Source organism: Bos taurus, chromosome 6 (assembly GCF_002263795.3).
Source record: "Bos taurus isolate L1 Dominette 01449 registration number 42190680 breed Hereford chromosome 6, ARS-UCD2.0, whole genome shotgun sequence".
NCBI lineage: Eukaryota > Metazoa > Chordata > Mammalia > Artiodactyla > Bovidae > Bos > Bos taurus.
This window is the reverse complement of record NC_037333.1, coordinates 40,488,001-40,502,851: the sequence shown is the minus strand read 5'-3', so window position 1 is coordinate 40,502,851 and position 14,851 is coordinate 40,488,001. Positions and strand designations below refer to the sequence as shown.

Here is a 14,851-nt window from a genome sequence, read left to right as displayed (position 1 = left end):
ATGGGGTCACACAGAGTTGGACACGACTGAAGCAACTTAGCAGCAGCAGCAGCAGCAGCAGCAGCAGTGGGGCAGTATGATCCTGGTATCTGGCAAGGGGACAGAAAGTATTAATATTGGCATCACAGGAAGATAGGCAATGATCTGCATCTTCAAAGTGAGCATTCTTCACTTCTACTGCCAATTCATGGATTCAATGGGACACTCAAACCAGGAGACTAGATATTTAATTGCTTAATGGGCAGCTGCATACATATTTTTAAGAAAAGCATTCTAGGTACATTTATTAACCTTTCAGAAGAAGCCCTGCAGCTAAATAAAATAACTTGAGTTCTGTCATGTTTGAGTGGAAGGTTTGTCCAGAGAACATTTACAGATCTTTGCAAGTAATTGGGAAACCTATCAATGAGGTATATGATATACTAAGGGTGGAAATAAGGATTGGAATAGAATAGATGACATCAGAAGGTTAATAGTTTTCATTATTTCACTGAGAAAATCTTAAAATTAGAAGAGACTCTAAAGGTCATACAACAACCTTGTCTTCATTATCTGCCCTAAAAGATCCCTTAAGTTAAGGGGTCTTTTCAACAACTTCCCAGGACCATTTTTCTCTTCTGCCTTCTGAGGAGGCCTCAGTCCAGCCATACCACCATCATGAGTATTGCCCTAGTGTGTGTCCATTTACACTTCTGGGAAAGTCATTCCTCCTCTCTCACTTATTTTTAGAGACCTAGATTAGTTTTTCTCTTCAATGGAACTTTCTCAGTGATGCTAACCACACTGATGTCTTGCTTCTCTTAACTCCTATTGACTGAGAATAGAAAAATTTTCCAATAGAATTTAATTGCTTTTTAACTTCTCTTTTAAACTTCTCATTCTGATATTGCCTGTCATTAACAGTTTCAGAATCATGAAATATGGGCTGTTTTAAGCCAGTTTTGTCCACTTCCTAAATCCTTTGACCTTGAACAAGTTAATTCTGCTCTCAGCACCTCAATTTTAAACCTGTAAAAGATAAAAAGATTAGATTATTTTATATCTAAATGATTTCCAGATATTTCAGTTCAGTTCAGTTCAGTCTCTCAGTCCTATCCAACTCTTTTTGACCCCATGGACACACCAGGCTTCATTGTCCATTACCAATGCCCTGAGCTTACTCAAACTCATGTTCATCGAGTCGCTGATGCCATTCAACCATCTCATCCTCTGTCGTCCCCTTCTCCTCCTGCCTTCAATCTTTCCCAGCATCAGGGTCTTTTCAAATGAGTCAGTTCTTCACATCAGGCAGCCAAAGTGTTAGAGCTTCAGCTTCGGCATCAGTCTTTCCAATGAATATTCAAGACTGATTTCCTTTAGGATGGACTGGTTGGACCTCCTTGCAGTCCAAGGGACTCTTAAGAGTCTTCTCCAATACCACAGTTCAAAAGCATCAATTCTTCGGCACTCAGCTTTCTTTATAGTCCGACTCTCACATCCATACACGACTCTGGAAAAGCCATAGCTTTGACCAGACCTTTGTCGGCAAAGTAATGTCTCTGCTTTTTAATACGCTGTCTAGGTTGTCTAGGCTGTCTAGGTTGTTTAATATGCTGTCTAGATATTTACACAAATATAAATTAATATTTTTAAATTTAAATTTGACTTCACTTGTTCCTATGTGCATTGTCATTCTACCTGTATTTTTGAAGATAAAATAGGTAGGTAAATAAATCTATCCAACTTTAACATTTTTACAGCTTTCCCTGGTGGCTCAGATGGTAAAGAATCTGCCTGAAATGCAGGAGACCCATATTTGATCCCTGGGTCAGGAAGATCCCCTGCAGAAGGAAATACCTATCCATTCCGGAATTCTTGCCTGGAGAATTCCATGCGCTACAGTCCATGGGTTGGCAAAGAGTAGGACACGAATCAATGACTAACACTTTCACTTTAACATTTTTCTCAACTTTGCTATATTTATTTTTATATTTGCATATCAATAGTACAAGGATCATTTCTTACCTAAGGAATATCACTTGATGAAACTTCAAACTGAAGCTACAAAAAAGAAAAGGAAATGATCAATTTCATGTTTCAGGGAAATTAACTCAATCAAGATTACTGAAAGGATGAATTGATGCAAGGAAATTAAAAATGTACTCCCTGATCCTCTCTCTTCTTCAGACTAGTTAATTGGTTTGGTCATGCCTCCTTGAGTACATTTTACTTTTCCTAAAAGTTTCTGGCAATTGTTCAGAATCCCTTGCCAGAGCCTCAGTGAAAGAACCCTTCAACATGGTGCAACGAGGACTGAGACTGGAGCAGTGATGAATGGTGAGGTGCATAGAATCTGGAACCCAGGATGCCTAAATTCAAATCTCAACTCTTCTGTCTCCTTGAAACCAAAGTAATAATATTAATCTCAGGGAATTATGAAAGAATTATATTGGTTAATGTGTGTAAAAATTTTAGAATAGTGTCTAACATTTATAAGTTATCCATAAATGCTAGTGACTATTAGTTTTTGGAGTATATCAAATATAAATCCTCAATATCCCCCTTTTTAAATGTGACTTTGTGGAAATAACATAATCTCAACAAGCCTTGGTTTTTATTTTTCTTTGAAATAGGGATACAATATCTAACTCTGGTTTGTGGTAAGAATAAATTAATTTATACATGTAAAGTACATAGTATGGTGCCCAGCTTAGAGAAACTGGGCGCGAAATGTTAGTTTAATCCTTTGATATACCTTTCCTATTCTGGATGTGGTGGTGGTGGTTTAGTTGCTAATGTCCAACTCTTGCGACCCCATGGACTATAGCCTGCCAGGCTCCTTTGTCTATGGAATTTTCCAGGCAAGAATACTTGAGTGGGTAGCTGTTTCATTCTCCAGGAGGTCTTTCCAAACCCAGGGATCAAACCTACGTCTCCTGCATTGGCAGACAGATTCTTTACCGATGAGCCACCAGGGATGTCCATGCTAGATACTCCTCACAATGTAAAGAAAGGAGTGAGCCTGGGAATGGAGGGGAAAAGCCAGAGCATATTTTAATATAATAACATGGGTTGGGGCTGAAAAATTACTACAACAAAATGATAGACCCTAATCTGGAGTTGTTTTTTTTTTTTTTTAATAATATGCAATCAACTATTCTTTTCCAAAACACCCCTAGAGAAACACTCTTCTCCAAGTGTTCCCCATTTCCCTAGATTTCTCAGATGAAGAATGAAACTCTTCAATGGTGTTAGCTTACAAATCCTGCATTGGGGGCTGCATGTGAAAGAACCATTGTATTCTTTGAGAGCTGCAGGATCCTACAGCTGGAACCAACAAAAAGAGTTCAGAAAACCAAGTGACAAATGCAATCAATGTAGAGAGGAAAGGGATGGGCCCCCAAGACTCTCAGCTGGTGAATCCTACACTAGGAATGTCATTGTCCTAAAGGGAAATACTGCCTGAAATTAACAAAATCAAACCCATGGTGCTTTATCTGAATTTCAAGCAAGGTTGGGATTTCTTTCCTAGAAAATGAGATATGGCAATTTTAAAATACTTTGCCTAACTCTATAAATCAAAAGGTCAACACATGTATACCTGTGGCGGATTCATTTCGATATTTGGCAAAACTAATACAATATTGTAAAGTTTAAAAATAAAATAAAATTTTAAAAAAAATCAAAAGGTCAACTGACAAATACTTGTTGAAATCTACTGAAGGGTGTAAAGGGAGAATAATAAATTTGAGTGTCAGACTAAGGGATTCCCAAGTGGCTCGGTGATAAAGAATCCACCTGCCAAGGCAGGAGATGCAGGAGACTCGAGTTTAATCCCTGGGTTGGGAAGATCCCCTGGAAGAAGAAATGGCAACTCACTCCAATATTCTCTAGGAAATTCCATGGACAGAGGAGGTTGGTGGGCTACAATCCATGGGGTTGCAAAGAGTCAGACACAACTGAATGACTGAGCATGCATGCAGGTCAGACAAAAGGATATTCAAACTCTAGATCAATTACTTTCTAGCTGTGTGGTCTTGACTAAATCATTTAACCTCTCTATACCTCAGTTTTTTTCAACTGTAATATAGTATTGTGTAGGATTAAAAATTACAGTTATAGTTTGACTGACCTAATTAATTTTTGCAGCTTTTTTTAACTTTTGACTTCCTATAGCTAGCTATATGTTGGCAGGAATTTCAGAGAATGGTTACTTAAAACATTTATTTTCTCATCAACTTCTGAGAACTGCTGCTTCACTGGCTTGGTGACACAACTGTAAATAACCTGTTTAGATGGATAAATGGTTAGGCAGATTGATAGAAAGAATATCTCCTATAAGCATATTATGCATAACAAAAAGCACTGTTTTCAGAGCCAGTTTTAATGACCTAAAGTTGTGTGTACCAGTTATATTCTTGAAATCCAGAGGAGAAAAATAGCCCTGTGGGCTGGGATGTTCAAAAGTCTTTATAGGAAAAAGACTGGAACTAGACTTAGGAGCAGCAGGACCAGAGAAGAGCAAAGTCATCTTATCCATCTAGACCCAGCAGAGCCTCTAAAGAGCTGGCACGTCTGTCATAATCCCACAACTACCCTGTGCTGAGCAGGGGAGCACCAGCAGCTAGGCTCAGCTCGCCATGTTCTGTTAACTCTCGTGTCAGCCATGACAAGGAGGCAGCTGCATCCCCAACTTGGATTTAGAAAACCGAGACTCAGAGATGGAGCAGTTTCCCCCAACTCACAGAGCAAGCAAGCGACAGAATCAGGATTTAACCCAAGCCTACTTACCCTGAAGCTTGTATATGATCTATTATTTCCAATACTGATGAAAGCTACCATCATTGATCCTTACCTCCTCCATAAAGTCTTTGTCCTGTTACTACCACCCACCTTTCCCCAGGTGGAGCTGACTTTCCCTTCTTGTGCTCCCACTGTATCTTCAAAGATATCTACTCAAAGGAGAGAACATTTATGGATCACATTTCATGTCTGGCTCCTCTGTTAACCTGTAAGTCCCCAAAGAATAGGATTAGACGTTATTTCTCATTTTATTATTCATGTATCATCCATAGCTCAGTGCTGTCCTTAGTCGCTCAGCCATGTCCAATTCTTTGCAACCACATGGACTGCAGCCCACCAGACTCCCCTGTCCATGGGAATTCTCCAGGCCAGAATACTGGAGTAAGTTGTCATGACCTCTTCATAGCTCAGAGTAGCAGCTTAATAAATGTTAAAGAATAACTGAATGAAAGAATGAATGCTTATTGCCTACCAAACAGTGCACCCCCAGGTTTGGCAAGTTGACCTCTTTACGCTTCCAGTTCCTCGCCTGTAAAATGAAGATGACCATAATACCTACCACACAGAGCTGTGCGTGTGTGCATGAAGTCACTTCAGTCATGTCTGACTCTTTGCAACCCTATGGACCAGAGCTGGCCAGGCTCCTGCATCCATGGGATTCTCCAGGCAAGAATACTAGAGTGAGTTGCCATGCCCTCTTCCAAGGAATCTTCCCCACCCAGGAATCAAACCCATGTCTCCTACAACTACCTACACTGGCAGGTGGGTTCTTTACCACTAACACCACTTGAAAAGCCCACATAGAGATGTAGGGATGAGTTAATGGACTAATATGGATTGGGATTTCCCTGGTGGTCCAGTGGTTACATTTCTGAGCTTCCACTGCAGGGGGCATGGGTTTAATCCCTGCTCGGAGAACTAAGATCCTACAGCAGCAATATGGATGAACACATAATAAATGCTCAGAAAGTAGTAGTATTATTATTATGACCATTCTAAGTTCCCAGAGTTCCCTTTAAATAGAAAACTTTAAATAAAGCACTGAAGTATCATAAGCACAACTTCACAGAACAAGAACTGTTTTCAGAGTGGTTAAATGTCTTGCAAAATATCACACAGCAAGAAGTGGCAGAACCAGGAAATGTTTCCTGGGGCCTCAGACATTACTGATAAACCCCTTATGTCTCCTAGTGAGTTTCAGAAGCTAAAAATCCTTTCACATACAGAGTCCCAGTTGATTCCTTTCACCACCACTCTTGGGCTGGGTTTCAGCACAAAGGAGATAACCCACAGAATGACTAAGCTGGTGTGGTTCTGACATGGCCCAGAATCCATGCCCCCAAAGCTCCCTAGGCTGCTAGGTGTGGTTCGGAATAGAACGCCCTGTGGGATTTTCAGGACAAGCGCGACCCACGCTTACCTGATGCTAAGAATCACCTAACTCCTAGTTTAAGAACATAAGCTCCAGAATCTTCGGAATCAGAGTCTCCACAAAAGATTCTTTTAACAAGCACCCGAGTAACGTTTATCATCAGGGAAGTTTGTGAAACTTTGCTCTGAGACAGGCTAAAGCAAAAATTTAAGGATGATAGTAGCGCTCACCCTCCAGGGGACAGTTACTGAACAGCAGTGTTCTTCCCAGGTCCTGCTCTGCCGCACCCCACCCCACCCCCATCCACTTTTGTAAATATGAGGACTAAATCAATCTCCCTAATAATGCTCTCAATCATGTGTCAGCAGGGACCAGAACAGCCCCAGTGGAGTGGCAGGTGGGCGGCGGCTTGGATGCTCCCGCTTGAAAAAAGCCACTGAATTATGAATATTTTTGCCTCTGCACTTTTCTCTCTAGAAAAGCTGCCCCTGGGCTTCCATGGGGCTTTTTAAAGAGGCTATAGACACCAGCCACCAAAATTGAATTTTTCCTAGCATCCCGAGAGTGAGCGGGTCGAGCTGCCTCGCGGAGCAAGCTCAGGGAAGAGAGAGCAGCTGCTCTGGGGAAAAGGGGACATTCGCAAGCTTCCTAGGCAGCAAACTAGCGCGCAGACAGCTCTACCCACCCAGCCCGGGGTTGCAGCGTCAGCGCACGGAGCGCCGCTGTGCTCTCCCGGGCAAGTTTCCTAGGAGTGTCCCTTCTCTCCACGGACACTGCAAAGTCTCCAGTTCTCCAACAGATCTTCCCCTCGCAGCTTTGAAGTCCAAGTTCTCGCTGGCTGCAGCGCAGAGTCCCGGGGCCGGCGGGCTGTGGTGGAGGGACCCCACCAGGCAAATGCCAGCATCAGTATGAGAGCCTGGACTTCAGCCCAGGTCGGTCCTCACCCCGGGGGGCCGCTGCTTTGCCCGGTGCATCTTTGAGGAGCTGCTCACTTTCCCCCCTTGCGAGTCTTTGTTTCAAGCGAGATATTACTCGGATTCTCTAATTAACTCCCTCCATTCCGAAGGAGTTCGGAGGCTGGGATGCCTCTACCTGCTTGAAGGATGTTGACTCTTGAGTGGGAGTCGGAAGGACTGCAAACAGTGGGTATTGTTGTGATTATATGTGCATCTCTGAAGCTGCTTCATTTGCTGGGACTGATTGATTTTTCAGAAGGTAAAGTGGTCGCTCCCATCTGTGCCGTTGGTCAGGTCTGGTTCAGAACTGGATACAGACGCTGCAGAATTGAGGCGGCTTAAAATACGCAAAAAGTTTTAAAATATGCATGCTTGACATGGAGCACCCTAGCACTGAACAGTTCATTTCTGTGTACCCAGATATTTGACATTGGAAAGGAAGGGATATTGTGCCATTATCTTTCTATCTGAAATTTATTTGAGTTTAGGGTGATATTATGGGTTAAATGTACTTCTAAGGTGGGAAATTAGGGCTCTCTTTACTCCAGGGTGATAATACAGGTTGCTGTTTTGGTTGTCAAGTTTACCACGCCTTAATGTCATTAGTAATTCCATCCTCTGGAGGAGTACCCTGATTTGTGAGAGAAATATGTACGTGCCTCATTAGTTAGGAGATGTGCGGGTGGAGCTGAGTTATTGATTATGATAAAAAATGGGTAAGCTTTTGATTTAAAATTGAGTTAATGAATGCTTAGCAAAAATGTGCTTTGAACACTTAATTTGCAAAAGTGTTTCATTTACATTTCCCAGTGAGCCACTTCGCTCATTTGTCTCTTGAGTGAAAACCCATATAAGCCCAGGACAGCATTGCTGCTATCAATTAATATTTTATCCTCCTGAATTTTACTACCAAAAATCAGTTCTACTATTCAAAGATTGGCAAGTTAAAAAACGTTGTAACTTCTTTTTAATAGTGATATATATATATATATTTACATATGTATATATTATTTTTCATTGAAATAACATGCTTTGAATGATTTAAAACCTAATTATTGATGTCAGTTCTACATCCAAGCCATTCTTTATTCTCAAGTGAAAAAATGGTGTTCCTGAGACATTTGCTAATACCTTCCGGATAAGGATAAGATCTTTTACTGCCGAGTTATTTATGCATATTCACTTCTCATATTGTGTGTAATGTGGGAAGATGATGAAAATATTTAAGCCTGCCTGTGTTTCTAATCTTCCTGACGGAGTTCAGGAGCTTAGCTAAGATGACAGCATCCCAAACTACATCCGGTATACAGGTTGTTGCTGTTAATATGTTAATAATGGTCAGTGTATCTTATCTTTAGAAAGTCTTTCCTTCTACAAGTGGGTCCATTAGATTCTACTGTTTAGACCAGTGTAAGAACATCAGAAGTTCTCATGCAATTTTCATATCTTTTTTTTTTTTTTAAGTCTTCTCAATCTGTAACAAGTTCTGCTCAGGCACACATAAGAATAATATTGTAATAGGATTAAATAAACCCTCAGAAAATAGAATTTCTGTTTTTTTTTTCTCATATTACACAGTAATTTTATTTAACTGTGGGAATAATTTTATTTAACCTCACATTTCTCCTGAGAGGGAAGCAATACAGAAACAAACTTTTCTCCAAGTGCTGCACAACGATCTTGCATTATTTTGAGATGTCGGCCTCAACCCTTTCTAGTGGTGTCGTGACAAAATACAGATAAGATCATTTTAGTTTATGTGATTGGAATAGTTTGCTTCTGTTTCATTTCTTCGCCATATTAGTTTTTGTTTTCTGGAATCCGTTGAGCCATAGCCCTCAGTTTTAGTGCGCTATACTCAAGATGGTCTTGTTTCAGATCTAGATGAAGCACAAAGGAAAAACACCACAGAGATATTTGAGAAAGTTGACTCTCACAGCCCTATAGTGGTTATAAGATAGCACGCAGTTCTTTTATTGCAGGTGTTGGTAATACAGACTTTTAAAGTCAAAAGTCGCAAGTTTGCAAATGACTCAGCTTTTATTCTTTAAGTTCTTTCTTATGTCACGTAAAGATTTTCAGACAAAATCTTCAAATTTGAGTTCCAACAATACAAAAAGTAAAATTGTAAACTTAACTCTTCCAACCAGAATCAGAGAATTTTGAGATAGTCTGAAACATCTTTCTTGGGGTAGGTATCCATATCCATACCCAAATAATAATACCCATGTCCATATATGAATCTTTATTTCTAATTTTGTTGTTGTTCAGTCCCTCAGTTACAACCCCATGGACTGCAGCATGCCAGACTTCCCTGTCCTTTATCGTCTCCCAGAGCTTACTCAAACTCATGTCCATAGAGTTGGTGATGCCATCCAACCATCTCGTCCCCTGTATCCCCTTCTCCTGATTTCAGTCTTTCCCAGCATATGGTCTTTTCTAATGATTCAGCTCTTTGCATCAGGTGGCCAAAGTATTGGAGCTTCAGCCTAAACAGCAGTCCTTCCAATGAATATTCAGGATTGATTTCCTTTAGGATTGACTGGTTGGATCTCCTTGCTATCCAAGGGACTCTAAGAGTCTTCTCCAACTCCACAGTTCAATACACACTTTGTTTCTATGTACACACATATATAGATGATGTGCCTACACATTTAAAATATTGTGTAAAATGTCCAGTGTGCTGTGCTTAGTTTCTCTGTCATGTCCAACTCTTTGTACTCCATGGACTGTAGCCCACTAGGCTCCTCAGTCCATGGAATTTTCCTATCAAGAATATTGGAGTGGTTGCCAGTTCCTACTCCAAGGGATATTCCCAACCCAGGATTGAATGCACATCTCCTCATCTCCTGCACTGGCAGGCAAATTCTTTACCACTAACACCACCTGGGAAGCCCAAAATGTCCAATAAACTGGGCAAACTTTGGGTTCAATATGTAAGTCTTGGTTGTGCTAAGATAACAAAGATGCAGGTTACCACCATACAGGTGGTATATTTCCTTGACAAGTGGAAAAATATAGGGGAAAATTTCCTTTTTTGTTCCAAAGTATATGTTAAAAAATACTGATCTAGTCCAACTGACTCAGTTTACATGGGAGACAACTGCAACCCAGAGAGGGTAACTGATTTATTAGAAGACAACACTAATTGGGAATGGAGACAGAACCAAATCCAAAGAGCTCCGAATCCTATACGGTGCTTTTTCCTATTACAAACAATTTTCACTTATTTCTGTTTTCTAATATTGGGAAGAGAATGATCAAAAACATAGATGGGAAATTTCCTGAATTCCTGAATCTTGTCCTGAACTGTTCACTCAGTTCAGTCATTCAGTCAGGTCCAACTCTTTGTGACCCCATGGACTACAGCATGCCAGGCTTCCCTGTCCATCACCAACTCCTGGAGCTTACTCAAATTCATATCCTTGAGTCTGTGATGCCGTCCAACCGTCTCATCCTCTGTCATCCCTTTCTCCTCCCACCTTCAATCTTTCCCAGCATCAGGGTCTTTTCAAAAGAGTCAGTTCTTTGCATCAGGTGGCCAAAGTATTGGAGTTTCAGCTTCAGCATCAGTCCTTCCAGTGAATATTCAGGACTTATTTCCTTTTGGATGGACTGGTTAGAGGAACTGTCCACTAACACCCTATGAGATATCTGCTGCTACTGCTGCTAAGTCACTTCAGTCGTGTCCGACTCTGTGAAACCCCATAGACAGCAGCCCACCAGGCTCCCCCGTCCCTGGGATTCTCCAGGCAAGAACACTGGAGTAGGTTGCCATTGCCGTCTCCAGTGCATGAAAGTGAAAAGTGAAAGTGAATTCGCTCAGTCGTGTCTGACTCTTAATGACCCCATGGACTTCAGCCTACCAGGCTCCTCTGCCCGTGGGATTTTCCAGGCAAGAGTACTGGAGTGGGGTGCCATTGCCTTCTCCGATGAGATATCTGAGGGAAATGCATTCATAGGAAATAAGATTACAAAATATATACACAATTTTTCAACCCAAGGCTAGGACCCAATTATGGTTTATAAGCAAGCTAAATCAAACTACATACCCTATCATACCTTAGAGGCAGGATCTGAACAAAAGGAAGCCAAATGGTCTCCTGAGTCCCCTCACTCTAAGATCCTCACTGAATTTTGAATGTATCTGTGACATATTCAGTGACCATGAATGGCTAGTCCAAGTACAATCAAACAATGAGACCCAATGAAGTCATAAGAAATCTAGCCTAGGCCTCCTGTCTGTGTTTTCTCAGATTGTGGCAGTGTCCAAGAAGAAACAGAACTTAGGCTTTGTGATCACCAATCAAATGGAGATATAAGAAAAAAGCATTTACAGAGCAAGTCACAAAATATTAGATTATTAAGTCCTTCATCCTTTCTACCAGCAAATGATAAAAAGGCCAAAAGGAGCTTTCCCAATATAAATTGCTAAACATTTCCCTGTGATTGACGACTTAGAAAATATAGCTCAGGAAAAGGCCAGAGAATTAGCCATTTATTTTGGTTGAGAAGTAAAGCTGAGGCCCAGAGCAGAACCATGAGCTTCTTTTGGGTAACATGGAGCTTCATATCGTCCTCGTGGGGCAATGATTCTTCTCTGGTACCATTGTAGTATTTTCTCTAGTGTGACTCTGCATTGATTAACTTAGAAAGTCATTTTGAGTCTATATGGATGAGACCTTCTGTATTAGTTTCAAGATAAAGCAGTGTTGCCTTACTATTATCATCTACAATGGTTAATGAGAATTTGCCAAGAACAGGAAAAGGGAAAGGGAAACATTTCTGCTCCCACATAAATTAGATTCTTATTTCAGTAAAGCCCTATGTTAAAAAATAATTCTCTTTCAGTTGAAATTTAAGGTTTAGGTAGCAAAAGCAATTTGTAAGAAGGATTAAAATGACTAATGGGATTTTAATATAATGATTTGAGGTTTCATATATTCCCTTCATTAATAAAGGGAACAAGGAAGAACACTTACAAGAATAATCTCATTTCACAGTGTCTCATGTAATACTTGGTATTGGATTCTAAGTATAGGCAGCGTCCTTTGTTAGGCATTGATTGAGATGGTGGAAAGGGACAAGATAAACGTTGAAGGAATGAACCTTCGGTAAGCTTACATTCTGAAAAGGGAAACTAATCACTTAACAAGACAGAAGAACATAAACGCCCCAAGAAATGGGCAGCAGAAGCACAAATGGAGTGGAACATTCTGGAAAGGGCTAAAGGGAAGGTTTCATTGAGAAAAAGACTGTTATACAGGACTTAGCAGTGTGAGAAGGGGTTCAGAATGAGGAAATAACACTCCAGGCTGAGCAAAGAGTTTCAATTGTGATCCTGAGCACTGACAGAAAGTAGCTTTGATGGACAAGAGCTGTGGCTTATAGAAGGTGGGCATCAGAATGTTGAAATGAGATGTGTCTGAAGGAGTCCATTGAGGTGAATGTCAAGAGGGCACATATACTTTCTCAATGATAAAAAGCCATTGACCCAAAGTCTTCAGCTTTAGGGAACCAATGAGCAGGATGGCAGATTCATGTTTCAGATAGGTCAGTTTGGAAGTAGGTGAAGATGAGTTCAGAGGTAAGAGAGTGTAGGTAGAGGTACCAGGGACAATTCAGGTGGGAAACCACAAAGGCAGGAATCCATTGATTGCCCTCATCAATAAAATATTTAAGGTGAATTGTCAATTTCCAGATTTTCTAGAAACTCATGTTTAATATAATATCCTTAACCTGCACCTATTCTGCAATGGCATAATTGTTTTCTTATTTCAGGACAATGTTGTTTGGCTTCAGATGTTTTTCTGATGAGATAAGAAGGAAATCTAGGGCACACAGAGGTTGTAGCTGAGAAATCCTGAAGATACTGATATAGTATCTTCATTTATGGTGGGAATTTTAAAGTTCCTAAAGATGTACCTGACATTTTAAAAGGTCTTCAATTATTTTGAACATTTTATTTTGGAAAACTTTACACACAAAAATGCAGAGAAAAGCATTAAACTTTGATGTATCCATCATCCACATTCAATAATTACCAACATTGTTATTTGTATTTCAGCAATGGCTTACATTTACAGATGTTTCTCAGTTGTCTTTAATATACCAGGTACTCCGGTAGGGCCAAGATACAATGATTAATTAGACTCAGTTGCTACCCTCAAGGAATTCTCAAGTTATATAAAGGGATGGGGAATATAATCAAGGAAAATGCAATATATTATGGTAGATAAATCAGTACAAATGAGTCCAAGATACAGAGGAAGAATGGAAAGTAATTAAGCCCAAGTGAAAGAGATAGAAATGATCAGAGATGACTCCCCAGAGGAGGTGAAAGCTGGGATTTTATGGATGAAGGGAAGTTTATCAAATTCATATGCCAGAAAAATGTTTGCACAAGTTCCGTATGAGGGGTACTGGGTGAGGTAATATCAACATAGGAACATGGTATAAAATGCAGAAGTCCTGGGACAACAACAGATAAAATGTAAATGTAACAGAATTAACATAGTTTTATTTCCTCTCCTTAGTTATATAATTAAACTTGCTGCCCCAGCACAATTCTTGATATGTAGAACATACTAAAAAAAAAAAAAAAGAGAGAGCCTGAGTGCAATTTATTCCCATACAGTAATAGTGCGAATGCACTTCTCCTTGTGCTACGTAACCGAGAGCGTCTAGTGACTCTTTCAAGTCTCCAAAATAGCTTGGAAACTATTGATTAGTTGATTATGACTTTTTTTAACTCTTTCTTTTTTTTCTACTATTAAGATTTCACATCAGAATTACCCTGCAAAGCAGAGATAGCCACACACCAAAGGCATCAGAGACAGCTGTTCATTAGAATTTTATGGCCCTGGGAAATAATTTCAAATGAGACACTCAGCAGAGAGATAAAAAAGCGCAGCTTAGATGGGCTTTGATATGGCTGGGAAAGTAGCCCTTTCAATTCCATAACAGGCGTGTTGGGTGCGGGGAGGACCTTGGATTTCTAAATGAAATTGAACAAATATCTATTAGGCACCTACTATGTGAAGAGCCATAGACAACCTGGGGCATTGTACTGTCCTTAAAAAGTTTTCATTTTAAAGACCAAATAGCTCCTGAATAACCCAAGTTTAAAAATTGTCTGGTGGGAGGGAGCAAGGACTTTAGAAAACACAAGCAGAAGAGCCATCTCATACAGGGAAGGCTACACAAAGATGGTGGCATTTGAAATCTGATGAGTTGAGGGATCAAAAGACTTTGATAAAGACTGGAAGCTAAAAATAGGAATATAAACTGTAATTCAAAAGAAAAATGGCAGTTTCCCAAAGTCATTATTTGTCATCAGGTTGACTCTAAAAAGCCCATTAATCCACTTAAGATATAATCAATCTGTGTCAATTATTGCTCTGAACCTGGCAATGTGCTTGGTACTGATGGGTTTGGGGATTCTATTTATTTTAGTTTTGCTTACATTGGGAATCCATTTCCTACTCCATCATGGAGCAGAGAGCTGGAATCTTAGTGAAGAGGGATGGGGGTGAAGGAGTTGTACATTTCAATGACTTCCAGCCAAAGGTCACCAGGAACACACCTGTGGTCCAAAAACTTTGGTGGTACTAGGGGTAAAGAACCCCTCTGCCAGTGAAGGAGACCTAAGGGATGCAGATTTGATCCCTGAGTTGGGAAGATGAACTGGAGGAGGAAATGGAAACCCACTCCAATATTCTTTCTGGGAAAATCCCATGGA

The 14,851-nt window shown here is 40.3% G+C and overlaps 1 protein-coding gene across 5 annotated transcripts in view; it reads left to right on the top strand.

Annotated features, from left to right (window-relative positions):
* Positions 1 to 14,851, top strand: part of KCNIP4 (potassium voltage-gated channel interacting protein 4) — a 1,326,525-nt gene that overhangs the window by 1,073,704 nt on the left and 237,970 nt on the right. The window contains exon 1 of one of the 5 annotated variants that reach the window (XM_059887643.1): positions 6,570 to 7,369. The exons of the other annotated variants lie outside the window; for them this stretch is intronic. Coding sequence (XP_059743626.1) covers positions 7,258 to 7,369 — 112 coding nt within the window. The 5' untranslated portion in view covers positions 6,570 to 7,257. Of the gene's footprint in view, positions 1 to 6,569; positions 7,370 to 14,851 lie in introns of those variants that run through there. 5 annotated transcript variants of the gene reach the window in all.